The sequence below is a fragment of the Musa acuminata genome, chromosome BXJ3-8, assembly GCF_036884655.1.
Source record: "Musa acuminata AAA Group cultivar baxijiao chromosome BXJ3-8, Cavendish_Baxijiao_AAA, whole genome shotgun sequence".
NCBI classification, from domain to species: Eukaryota; Viridiplantae; Streptophyta; class Magnoliopsida; order Zingiberales; family Musaceae; genus Musa; species Musa acuminata.
The window spans coordinates 31,188,258-31,201,567 of NC_088356.1; the positions used below are offsets into that span (position 1 = coordinate 31,188,258).

Below are 13,310 nucleotides of genomic sequence, written 5' to 3' on the forward strand. Positions count from 1 at the left end.
GATCTCGTCCGACCTCATGACCTCATCATGTCTCTCTCCAAGTGTTGAGCGAAGCGAGAAGCGACTGACGTTAGAGATCGTAGAAACAAAAATAGTAAGATTGATAATTGAGAGATTCTAAATAACATAATTATATATATATATATATTTGTCTTTAGAGATTCCCAATAGCTAAAAAAAGGATTCTAAATACTAAACTTCATTTTAAAAGCGTAAATAATCATTTAAAACTTTAGAAACCATTTTTATTTTAAATTAAAATAAAAAAACACATTATTCTTAATAATTTATTCAATAATATGATTTTTATTTAGAATATACAAAAATAATGTTGTTGCCTTACATGCTACTTTAATTCAATATTTTACTACTATCATAATTTTATAGTTTTTATAGTAATTTATTTCAATATTAAATTTAGTTTATATATTTATCATTATAAATAAATGTATTAATATTATTTGAACTTATAAATTATTATTTATTTAGGATCCATCTGATGTTGATTTAAAATGATCCAACGAAATAGTTCACTTGAACTGGACTCGAAACGGAGTAAAACGAAGAAAGAAAACAAATGAAAACTAAAAAGGACAATTTTGTCTTAAAAAAAATTTAAAAAACAATTTTTTTCTGAGAAACTTGGTTTTTTTTATTGGTCTCGTCTCTTTCTTTTCAGTTGTCCATAGAATTAACTACGAAGGATGATGATGATAAAGGTCAAAGAAATACAACACATGACTACTAACAGATCATTGACAATCTCATAGGCATTAATAAAAACACACGAAGCACGAGTTGACTAACAGAAGAAAAGACAGTATTATGTTCTGGCAACCGGCTCGAGAGCTTCAATCATCACCACACTGTTTCCTCGAATAACCTACAAAAGAACATATTAAATATCTTTCGTAAAGAAATGAAAAAATAAATAAATAAAAGGAACATCATACAGGATAAATGATGCAAGAACTCACCACCATGCCAATATCATTCTTCTCATTGCCGTTCACCTCCACGGTGTTGTCAACAACGAGGTTCATAAATTGATCAAACCCACGAAGAGTGCCAACCACAACTCGGTTTGCATTCAACTTTACTGTAAATAATGGTTTTAACTCGAATTATATCAGCCTATGCTTCAAAGGCAAAGCAAAAGAGTGGGAATACAGGGAAATAATAATCATACATCACGAGAGTTCACGAGTTCCCTAAGCAGTTTCGGGAACAAATCATTATTTCATGTTTGGGACCATGGACACGATGAGTTCAAAAAAGAAATCATTATCAAAGTGTATAAACTAGAGAACATAGAGACTTCACCGGTTGGCAACTTTGGTCATGTTACACAATGACATAGGTAGACTTAGAATCTGAACCCGGCGATTGCGAAAACTACTGTATCCACTGGACCAACACTAAAAGTACATCATTAATTACTAATTTGCCTATGGAATTCAGTTATATTACTAAACAAATAATGATGCTGTTCTCTGAACTCATCCAACGATATCTAATTAAGAGATTCATCTCCCTAGTAACTGTGTACAGGAATATTGGAAGAGGAGTCTAAACTGGTATTCTCTCTAACCCTTAAAAGATTGACCATCATCTACATTTAGATCCATCAAAAAAAGTTGTTTGGCACTTTCCATCATCTACATGATTATGTAAACCACTAACTTTGAATTCTTAAAATATTGCTATATGAGTCCATATGATTTACCTCAAAAGTGCCCAAAGTAATTCTGAAGCAAAATTTGCTTTTAGACAGATCTAGCAACGAAATTTTTTGTGATTAAAGACCACAACATCCACTTCACTAACCATGTGCTTCGCATTTTCTTGTCAAGAGATACCCACTCTTGTATACTCCCTCTTACACATGTAATAAGATGGTGAAGGCAAGAGATCAAAATTTGATGTATTAAAAATTCTTTCAGAACTCCTATGTGCTCTTCTCTAAAAATGCCAAACTCAACCTAGTCTCAGAATTTGTACCATTTTGTATCCTGACACAATCAAGTCTTCTGTAAATGCATTTTTTTAATTAATGTAATTTTTAATTAATGAAGTTTCCTTAAATAAATTTATCATGCAATCTGCAAATAGTACAAGGACCTAGCAAAGATTTGGAAACTATGATAACAAGCTGAAAAGATCTATAGGACAGTTTTCCTCCCTCTCCCTCTCTCTATCCCTTCCTTGATTCTCAGATAAATAAATACACCTTAATCGCACTTCATGAACTTGTCCTACACCACATTTGTTTAACAAGATCCATAAAAAGTGACACCCACATGAAAATCTTCTATGCAAAGACTGTAATCAGCATTTTCCTCAAAATGAATTTTTCCAATTTAAAAAAAGGAATTTTGAATTTACTTAGAATCGCCAATGCAGCCTGGTGACAGCAGTTGTCATGGTTATATAGTCCATAATGCACATAAATATTTAAAATTTGCTGAAAATTGATGTGTGATAAGCATCCATTAATTACGGCAAAAACAACAGGCAACTTCAATAAATGGATAAAATGCAGCTTCAGAGTTTTGAATGGAGCTAAAATGTATGTAGCATAAGACTAATAATGTATTATGGCAATTCAGTGAGAATCATGCATGAACATGCAAGTTGAAGCAGAAATTGAAGTTATAAAGTTCATGCAACAAAAGAATTTGAGTCACTCCTACTGAGATGAACTTGATAAGATTGGAACCTTTTGTTGCATAGGGGATCTTTCAACCCCAAAAAAATATGAAACCAAGTACTATCAATGAAAGGTTATTATTGATAAGAAAAGAAAAAAGAGATAGAGAGGAAAGCGAAAATTTGATGGAAGAGGTAAACAAAAACTTTTGTTCTCCTCGATCAATCTCTAGATTTGTTTTTTTGACTCACTCTATCTCTCTTTGATCATAAAATTTCTCATCTATTTATAAAAACATAGATGAGAGTTACAATACTCATACTTTATGACTGAATGCATTCATACACTTTTATCAATTGTAACCTATGAAATTTACTATTGATGCTTTAATTCTCACAGTGTGTTTTTAGAAAGCGCCCGAGTGCTTGCTTAGGCAAGCAATCAGGTGAAGTGAGTGTTAGAACCCTTGCAGATTCTAAACTTGGGGTTGATCTCTTTAGGGGATCGGCCTCCTTGGAACTCTATAGGGGTTTCTCCCTCCAAGTTGCTGCTCAAAGGCTGCAGAAAAGATTCATCTATTGCTTATGAAAAGAGGTGGAATACATAACTATTTATAGGACTTCTAAACCCTAACTCCTAATAGGACTCTTACTTAAGACTCCTACTTCTAACCAACTCCTAATAGGACTCCTACTAAGACTCCTACTTCTAACCAACTCCTAATAGGACTCCTACTCAAGACTCCTATTCCTTTACAACTCTCTATTCCTCTCTAAGAAATAACCTCCTAACCCTAGCCGGCCTCTTCACCTCTTTAATAGGGGTCGGCTTAGGTAGGTTTTACATGAATGTCCCTCTCAATTAGGACTCTCCTAGCTAGAGTCCTAACAGACCCGCCCTCTTCAAATCAGCCTTGTCCTCGAGGCTGACGATTCATGAATTTTGAAAATTTGATCTTCAAGTCATCATAGTTCTCCCAAGTAGCATCTTCTGTTAGTAGGTTTGCCCACTGTATTAGAAATTCAGTAGTGGATCGTCGTCGTCGAGTCACGATCCGTCGATCAATAATGCCACTTGGCTGAGTCTGAAGTTCTCCTTGGGTAGTCATATTTGGTGGGTGGCTTTGGGCTGTCTCCAAGCACCTATTTACAACTTCCGTCTGCCGTCGGTTTGTGGGTGATATGTCGTACTCCTTTTCAATTTAGTACCCTGCATATGGAATAACTTTGTCCAAAATCTGCTCGTGAAGATGCAAGTAGAATTTATCATAAGCACAATGCGTCCCTTATAGTGTAATTCTTTTGAGTCCCAATTGTAATGAGCCATGGGGCTTGGTGCTTCCTCCAATTTTTTTATAATCTTACTAGTATCTGAATCTTCCTGTCATTCCATCTTAATATCCTCAAGGAAGTCGCTGGTCGGAAGTGAAACGACCGAAACTTCAACTTGCTCGGGTAGCTGCGAAAGCGCATCTGCAAGAACATTTTCTTTCCCCTTTTTGTAAGTTATTTCATAATCAAATCCAAGAAGTTTTGTTACCCATTTTTGCTGCTCAGGGGATGATATCTTTCGTTCCAAAAAGTACTTGAGGCTTTTATGGTCGGTTTTAATTTGAAATCGTCGACCAATTAAGTAAGGTCTCCACCTCGTTGTTGCACGCACAATGGCGAGCATCTCCTTATCATATGTTGACTTATTTTGATGGGAGGGAGATAATGTCTTGCTAGTGTATGCGAGTGATCGACCATCTTGCATGAGAATGGCTCTAATTCTGACTCCAGATGCATCGGCCTCAATAATGAAGGGTCGGTTAAAATCTGGTAGTGTTAGCACCGGCGTCGTCATCATGGCTGCCTTAAGTTTGTCGAAGGCAGCAGAGGCTCTGTCCGACCATTGGAAGACATCTTTTTTCAGTAAGGAAGTAAGTGGTGCACTGATCTCTCCATAGTTTTTCACGAACTTGCAGTAGTAGCTTGTTAAACCCAAAAAGCCATGTAGCAATTTTATGTTCATTGGGGTCAGCCAGTTTTGCATTGCTCCAATTTTGAAGGGGTCTATTGCCACACCTTCCTCTGATATGATATACCCAAGATATTCCACCTTCTTTTGAAGAAAGCAAAAATTCATAGTGGTCGTTGTGTGTTCAAAAGGTGGTTTTCGGTATGTCTTCTTCGCATACTCGTATTTGATGATACCCGAATCGAAGGTCCAGCTTTGTGAAGATTTGTGCTCCCTTTCATCTAGCAATTCATCTACTATTGGAATAGGGTATTTATCCTTGATGGTTATGCCATTGAGAGCTCGGTAATCAACACATAATCGCCTTGTTCCGTCCTTCTTGCGTACAAGTAGCACCGGTGAAGAGTAGAGGTTGCAACTTGGCCGAATAACTCCTGTTTTGAGCATCTCTTTTACAATCCTTTCTATTTCATCCTTCTGAAGATGTGGATACTGATATGGCTGAGCATTTGCTGAAGATTTGCCTGGAAGGATCGTTATACAATGATCATGCCGACGGGTAAGAGGTAGGTTGCGCGGTTCGTCAAATATATTTGAAAATTCAGCAAGCAAAGGAAGTAGATTTGGATCTTCAAATTCTGTTGGCTCTCCCTTAGTTTGCTGCTCAAGTTGTACCAAAAAGCCGCTGCATGCTTTATGCAAAACCTTCTCCATTTGTTGTGTGCAAATCGTTGTTATGTCGCCCCCACGTTTCCCGTGCAATGTCACCTGTTTCTCCTTACTGTAAAATTTCATAATTAGTTTCATAAAATTCCAGGAAATATCACCTAATGTCGTCAACCATTTAATTCTGAGCATGGCCTCATGATTGTTAAGAGGGAGAAGGAAGAAATCTGCAATTATCTCTTGGTCCTGCGGCAATAGTTTCTCCTGCGGGCGCCTACGATCACAATTCAAAATCCGTCCGTCGGTGACCTTAACATCAAACCTGCAGCGATTCTCGATAGGTAATGCTATCCGAACAGCAAGCTTACTATTTAAGAAGTTAGTAGTACTGCCCGTGTCGATGAGAACAGTGATCGGTTGTTGTTTGAGAAGGCCTCCAACTTTCATCGTTTGTGGGTTTGAGTAGCCGGCTAGTGCATGTACTGTAACGTTAGTCGGTTGTGGCTCTTCTTCCGCATCTTCTTTATGTTCAAGGTTCTCTTCTGAATGTTCAATGACCTCTTCTTCTATTGGTTCAATCATAAGAAGTCTCCTTTTCATCGTTTGCGGGTTTGAGTAGCCAGCTAGTGTGTGTACTGTCGAATAACATCAAGTCAGACTATTCGAGGAACTAAGACATTCAACCGTCAGAGTCATTCGCTTAGTGTGCAAAGGCAAAGGGAAAGGCAACGGGGAAGACAGTAGCATCAATAGCACCATTGGAAAGAATCAAGTTGAATGATGGAACACCTTCTCAATTGCATTCAACAACCCACTCGGTTCGGAGACATAACAACAACGTAAACAGCAGTACCTCGACCGATGATGGCGACGACACCGAGGAGTCAATGGTCCCACCTACATAGTTTGAGAGTAGCACATAAATCAAGGAGCAATGTTTTACGTATCTCACCCAAGAGTCAAATCATAGAGCTCAATGAGGTACTGGTTAAGTTTATACACGGAAGGGAAAAGGGAAAGCAATGAATGATTTTGAGAAGATGTGACAGAGCCTGCATGATGTAGACCCAGAGCAAAGCTCGTCGTATTATAGAAAATCTTATGGTCAATAGCAGTACGATAATAGTTGGTCATTCTTCTCCGAGCAGTAATACAATAATCGATCTTATGATATGGAGCAACAGATTAATGGTGAAAGTAAAAGTTCTGACATTCTCCAACCTCCGCACCAATACATGTCACAATCATACTTGCCTCAGAGTCGCCTCGAAACATGTGTTCACGATGATCAAACTATGACCATCACAATATTGATGCACCAATAGCATATAATGTATCAGTATAATATGTCATGGGATCAGTTTCTAGATTGAGTCCGACAAACATATCAAATTGGTATACATATACATAGGATCGAGGACCCCGATCCCTAGCCCATAAACTCTCATCATTCTTTTTGGTGGTAGAACTAAGTATATCCATCAATCAATTACTTGATTTATTTAAATCTTTAAATTATTTAACTCATAATCTAACAATTCAAATAATTTCTTTATAGATAATTCAATATCAACAAAAAGATGGTTTAGAACGTACCACAAAGTTGCTCCTCAAAATTCCAAAAAGATATATGACACTATTATTTCCTAATTTAAATTATTTTTATTAAATTTATACTAAATTTATATTTATTTCTAACTTAAAACCCTTAATCTATTTTTTTATTTTTAAGAACTCTTAAAGCTATTATGACCATTTTCTTGTGCTATCGGTACACCCCGCTATTCTGACACATGGTACATTGATACGAGACGATACATACAATATCATCGATCGGCCAGTACATTAGTTCGAGCTAGAAAGGCGAACCCTACTATTAGAAAACAATATTCTTTGTCTTGAAAAACTATTAGAAAAATATTATGAAATTCACATTAAAAAGAACTAACTCTTTCTAAGATGCAATACAAATCGCTTAATTGCTCAAATGAAGATGTCAAAAAATAGATTATTCATCGTAATCATTAACCATGACAAACTATTGAAAGACTTTGTTGTGGCACTAAAAAAGCATTTGAACTTCATGTATGGTCTATCGTGCATACAACAGACAAGTCAAATATGTGAAGGTGTATTTTTTTTCCAAAACAACCAAGAAGCTTTCACATGAGGCAAATCTTAGAGCAAAGAAACCACTTCAACTTATTCATCATGTCATTTGTGAGCCTACTGCTCCAACATCTTTTGTTAAGCATCACTATTTTCTAACTTGTATTGACGATTATACACAAAAATTTTAGGTTTATTTTTAAATAAAAAAGAAAGCCTTTAATATATTCAAGAAGTTCAAAACTTTTATAGAGACTGAAAACGGCTACCACATTAAAACCATCGACTCCAATCAAGATGGTGAATTCACCTCCAATGCATTTAAGCATAGCATTTGACATCAACTAATGACACTATATTCTCCCCTGCAAAATGGTATGACTGAAACAAAGAATCGAACAATTCATAATAGGGTGAGAAGCATGCTCAAAGATCAAATATATGTCATATGAGTTTTGAACTAAGCGATGGCCTGTGTTATCTACAACCTAATCTAGTGCCCTACATCAAACTTGGAGAACAAAGACTCCATAAGAGGCATGGACAAAAAGAAAGCTAGGTGTCTCACACTTCAAGATATTTTAGGTGTGTTACTTATGCACATATTCTCAATCAAAGAACCAAATCATTTGATCATTTGATCCTAACAATTCAAAGCCCGTTATATGTAGGGATATGGAGTTCATTGAAAATGGTGCATGGAATTAGAACATCAATAAGTTGCATGAAGAACAAAAGCAAAAGAAGTTTAAAATTTCTTCACCACCACCATCATCATCATCGCCAACATCTTCTCCACAATTATAAGTCTCAAAAGACAAGTCTATAGTTCTATATGAAGTAACAGATGAATTGCATCTCATTTGTCGTTTGTCTTATAGTGAGCTACTTCTTGTTTGTCTCATAGTGAACCACTTCTCACTTGTCTCATAGTGAACCAGTTCTCATTTGTCTAAGTGAAGAGATCAACTCCATTGTGAGAAACAATACATGGAAGTTAGCATCACTATCCCAGAGACAAAATAATATTGGTGTGGAGTGAGTTTACAAAATAAAAAAAATACACAAGGACAAGTTGAGAGGTGGCAAAGAGTTACAAACAAAAACATGATGAAAAGGTAATGACCCTATTATCCAAATGGAAAATTTTAAATCAATTATACCCATTACCATACAAAATAATTGGTTAATTTATCAAATAGATATAAAATTTATATGTTTGAATGGTTTCTTATATTTATAAGAGTACCATTGACATTTAAAAAAGGTATGAAAAAAGTTCTTAAGTTAAAAAAAGCTTTGTATAGACTAAACAAGCACCTAAAGCATGAACTACTAGAATTGATATCTACTTTAAACAAAATGGATATATCCAATGTCCTTATGAAAGTGTCTAGTACTTTTCAAGAAGCAACCCACTTATTGTTTGGAGAATTCAAAGAAAACTTGGTTCAAGAATTTGAAATTATCGACATTGTCCTTATGTCTTATTTTTATGGTATTAAAGTGAAGAAAAATAAAGAAGACATCTTAATTTCACAAGAAAGGATATCTAACGGAGGTTTTCAAAAGTTTCAAGATGGGAGATTACAAACCGGTTGGCATGCCAGTTGAATGTGACATCAAACTTTCAAACCAAGATAATGGTGAAACAATCGATGAAACCTACATCAAAAGCTTAGTAACTTGAGATACCTAATTTGCATGAGACCAAATATTTTATATAAAATTGGATTAGTGAGTCGATTTATGGAAGAACCAAAACCGATACATGTAAACACCAAAAAAGTTCTTCGCTACATCAAAGGTATCATAACTCATGATCCATTATATCCATTTTCAAATGATTTTCTACTCATTGATTATTCCGATGATGATTAAGGTGGAGCTCTAAAAGACTAAAAAATACCAGTTTTATTTTCTACATGGGCAACACCACTTTTACTTGGTATTCGAAGAAACAATCTACTAAGACACTATCTCCATGTGAAGTGAAATATGTAATGGAACCACCATGTATGCCACACTATATGACTAACTTGAAAGAATTCAATTATGCACAACATCAATCTACAAAGATATATGTTGATACCAAGTCAGTGATATCATTTATCAATAAACTTATCTTACATTAACAAAGCAAACATCTCAATGTTTGGAACCATTTCATTCGAGAACAAATTAAAGAGAAGAAAGTTTCATTGGACCACATCAAATCTGATGATCAAATCGATATTTTCACCAAGCCCCTTAATATGGAGATATTTCTTAAAATGAAGACATCACTTGATTGTGTGAATAAAATGAATGAAGTTTAAGGGGTGTTGAGTGATAAAACCTGATTAAAAGAGAGAAATGAAATCTCTCTTTCATGAACACATGGACAAAACAATATAACCTTTAGAATTTGAAGAGACAGTAGAGGTTACACACCATGATAAAAATAACAATGTAGAAGGAGGTTACATGGGTTACGATAAGTAAAGAATCAATAGGACATTTCATAGGTTATAAATAATAAAAGTGTATGAATTTCGTCATAGAGCATGAGTATTGTAGCTCTTATGTAAGGTTATATATATAGATAAGAAATTTCATGTTTAAAGAGAGATAATAAAATGAATCAAGAAGAAAGTCTAGAGACTTGTCAAGAAGAAAAAAGTTATTGTTTGTCTCTAGCATCAAATTTTCACTACTCTTTTTCTCTATTCCTCTTTTCTTTTCTTGCATCAAATTTCCATTACGCATGGTTATAGTCCATAATGCACATAAATATTTAAGATTTGCAAAAAATTGATGTGAGTTGATAATTATCCATGCAATCAACATGAAGGTACATCCACTAACAATAGAGAAACAAATAGGTAACCTCAATAAATGGTTTAAATGTGGCTTCGTAGTGTTTGAATGGAGCTAAAATGTATGTGACATAAGACTAATGATGCATTACGGCAACTCATTGAGAATCAAGTATGAGCATGCAAGATAAGCAGGAATTGAAGATATAAAGTTTATGCAACAAAATAATTCGAGAGTCACTCCTACTGAGATGGATGATGAACTTGATAAGATTGGAACCTCCGTAGCACAGGAGATATTTCAACCGCGAAAAAAATATTCAACCAAGTATTATCAATGAAAGATGATTATGATTACAATCGCACAAATGGGCAGATACTGAAAGCCTAGCGGCCAGCCTCCGCGGAAAAGGTCTCAATCTCCGGAAGACTATCTTGCAGCAGTAACATAGCCAAATCTAAATGTCTTTATCCTAACCTTTAATAAGACCAAATAAGACCGATTGCATAAAGCCAGCGGACGCGCAATAAAATCAAAACCAAGGGCACGAATTTTACAAGAAAAATGCAAAACTACAATCAAAATCAAACCGTGATGGCATAAAGGCACTCACTTTGAAGCTTCTTGTCCATGTACCTGAAGAAACAAGGCATCGAGAGGAAACGAGAATCAAAAGGGGAACCGGAACGGTTCAATTAAACCAGAGAGAGAGAGAGAGAGAGAAATCTCACTTCTTGAGATCTGGAGGCTGGCCCGATCGGCTCATGTCGTTAAGAAGCGAGAGGAGTTCGATGGGTCTCCAAGTCCCGGGAGTTTCTTCTCTCTGCACACCATAAACCCTCAGCCCTCCGCAACGTCGACCACCGTCGCAAAAGTCGTATAAATAAGCAGGGGGTGACGTCTGCCCATCAAAGGAATGAGAATTCCTATGCGGATCAATCCATAATCTTTTTATGGGGCCCTCGTCATTCACCAATCAAGACACGCAACTAGTCACCAAACCTGCTGAGACGACATAAGTACCTCTTACAGTTAATTATAATTAATATTTTAATTTTCCAAACCTACTGAGACGACACAAGTACCTCTTATAGGTAATTATAATTAATATTTTAAATTTTATATTTTAAAAAATAATATTAAATCTTTATATATGAAAGTAAAATATTTAATTCTAATTCTCATCGTTAACTTTCTCGATCAAAAAAAATATATGTGTTGTCACATGCAATACATTTTTATTATTTTTAAATTATTAATTTTATATAAATTTTTCTTATTGATTTTCTCTCCCCCTCCTCATTTCAACCTACTCATTCATTGTCCATCGCATCTGTTGATCATACTCGTCTATCATACTTGCTCACTCGTTGTTGGCCTGCTAAACCTACTCACCCGTTGAATCTGCTCGCTCATTACACCTACTCAATCACTATTTGCCCATCGCACCCGTTTGCCCATTACATCTGTTCACCTATCACTCACCCACTGCACCTACTCGCTCGCTACTCGTCGATCATACCCACTTATTTTTTTTATGAAATGATGAGAAATTATTTTCTTTTTTCTCTTGAAATGGAAGTGTTTGTGTTAGATATAAAATCTTATTTCATTTGCTGATTACGAAGGTAGCATGATTAAAAAAAAAAAATCTATGGCATCATCAACACAATGATGGAATTGATGTTGTGTTGTTTCCGATCATCTTTGAAACAAAAAAGTAGATCTATCATTTTGTGTCATTTGTCATGGAGCTCATCGAATACTTTTGTATATTTGCTTTCTCCTTGTAACTTTGTTTGCATGAGACTCATCAAATCGAGATATCACAAGTTAAGCAGAGTTACTGCAAGCCAACAAAAATCTCACTTAAGTTTGTTCATTTGCTTACATGAGCTTATACCGATATGAAAGTGATAATGACGACATAAACTTATATGCTTATTGGTTTATAAACTTTGTCATGTCTCATTGGAGTTTGACTCGAGTGGCAATTTCCTATCAATCTCTTATTTCTATTGGAAGTTGTCTACCTTTAGAGATGACACCCTTTATTATAGTAAAAATTACAACTAAATACTGATATGAAACATAATAATCACAGCTGGCAAGTTTTACGTAGTAAAAACTGCTAACAGGTTGGAAAGCAGCGGGTGAGTAAGTGTGCGGGCGAGCGGGTGTGGCTGGCGTGCGACAGGCGAGTGACTGTGGCAGGCGAGCGGGTGCAGCGGGCATGTGACGGTCGAACATGTACAATAGGCAAGTGAGTCCGACGAGCAAGTGATGGGTGAGTAGATGAGGAAGGCGAGCGGCGCGTGACGAGTGCAGCGGGCGAGCAAGATCAACGGGTGCAGTGGGCGATGGGTGAGTGGGTTGGAATTAGGAGAGGAAGAGGAAATCGGTTAGGGAAGTTTATATAAAATTAATAATTTAAAGATAATAAAATTATATTTTTATTCTTTTCATACATGTGGTGTCACGTATAATTTTTTTTTCAAAAAAATTAACGACGTAAAAAGAATTAAGAATAAATATTTTACTTTTATAAATATAAAAGAAAGTTAATAACGGAAAAAGAATTGAGAGTAAATATTTCAAAATTCATCATCTTCGTCTCCTCTTAAGGCGGAAGAAACTCCATCACAATCTGCTAGTGCCAAAAGCTCCAGAGCCATCTCTTATTGAGAATCGAGTAGCAAGGAAAATAAAAACAGAATTATAATGGAAAGAGAATATTTTTAAATAAAAAATTAAAATAATATTAAATAATAGATAAAATAAAAAATACTTATAAAATATCTCAAGTATATATTTTTTTTGCTTTACGAACCATATGCTTGTTTATAGAATATAAGAGTAACCATCTCATATCATTTATGATTAGATTAGGTATATGAACTATCTTCTATAATAATAACTTTTTTAATCATGAGTCACTTAATAGAATTATTTAAAACATAATTAAAACTATCTAAAATATAGTAACTACATAATATAACTATTTATAAATTAATTTTTAATACTTGATGAAGATCTTTGGCTTTTTAAGTCATATTGTTTGATAAACTAAATAATATTGTAACAAAATAGTTGTTGCTTACTTCTTTGAACTCTAAGATGTAGCTCA

General features: G+C 35.2%; 1 protein-coding gene across 2 annotated transcripts; it reads right to left on the minus strand.

Moving 5' to 3' along the window:
• Positions 1-668: 668 nt before the first annotated feature.
• On the minus strand, positions 669-11,074 carry LOC135583777 (probable small nuclear ribonucleoprotein G). 2 transcript variants are annotated; one of them, XM_065163567.1, is made up of 5 exons: positions 10,915-11,028; positions 10,797-10,819; positions 8,980-9,049; positions 978-1,099; positions 669-883 (listed from the first exon to the last, which is right to left on the minus strand). In XM_065163567.1, exons 3-5 carry the CDS (start codon positions 9,005-9,007, stop codon positions 824-826), a joined length of 210 nt encoding a protein of 69 aa, XP_065019639.1. In that variant the 5' UTR covers positions 9,008-9,049; positions 10,797-10,819; positions 10,915-11,028; the 3' UTR covers positions 669-823. The 2 variants fall into 2 exon arrangements, with proteins under 2 accessions (XP_065019639.1, XP_065019638.1); XM_065163566.1 differs by lacking the exon at positions 8,980-9,049 and having other exon boundaries at positions 10,915-11,074.
• Between the last annotated feature and the right edge of the window lie 2,236 nt (positions 11,075-13,310).

Coding starts and splice junctions, on each gene's coding strand:
- LOC135583777 (XM_065163566.1), bottom strand. CDS start 10,949: ATGAGCCGATCGGGCCAGCCTCCAGATCTCAAGAA. Junction 10,820..10,914: donor CAGCCTCCAGATCTCAAGAA/GTGAGATTTCTC, acceptor TTGTTTCTTCAG/GTACATGGACAAGAAGCTTC. Junction 1,100..10,796: donor CATGGACAAGAAGCTTCAAA/GTGAGTGCCTTT, acceptor CATTATTTACAG/TAAAGTTGAATGCAAACCGA.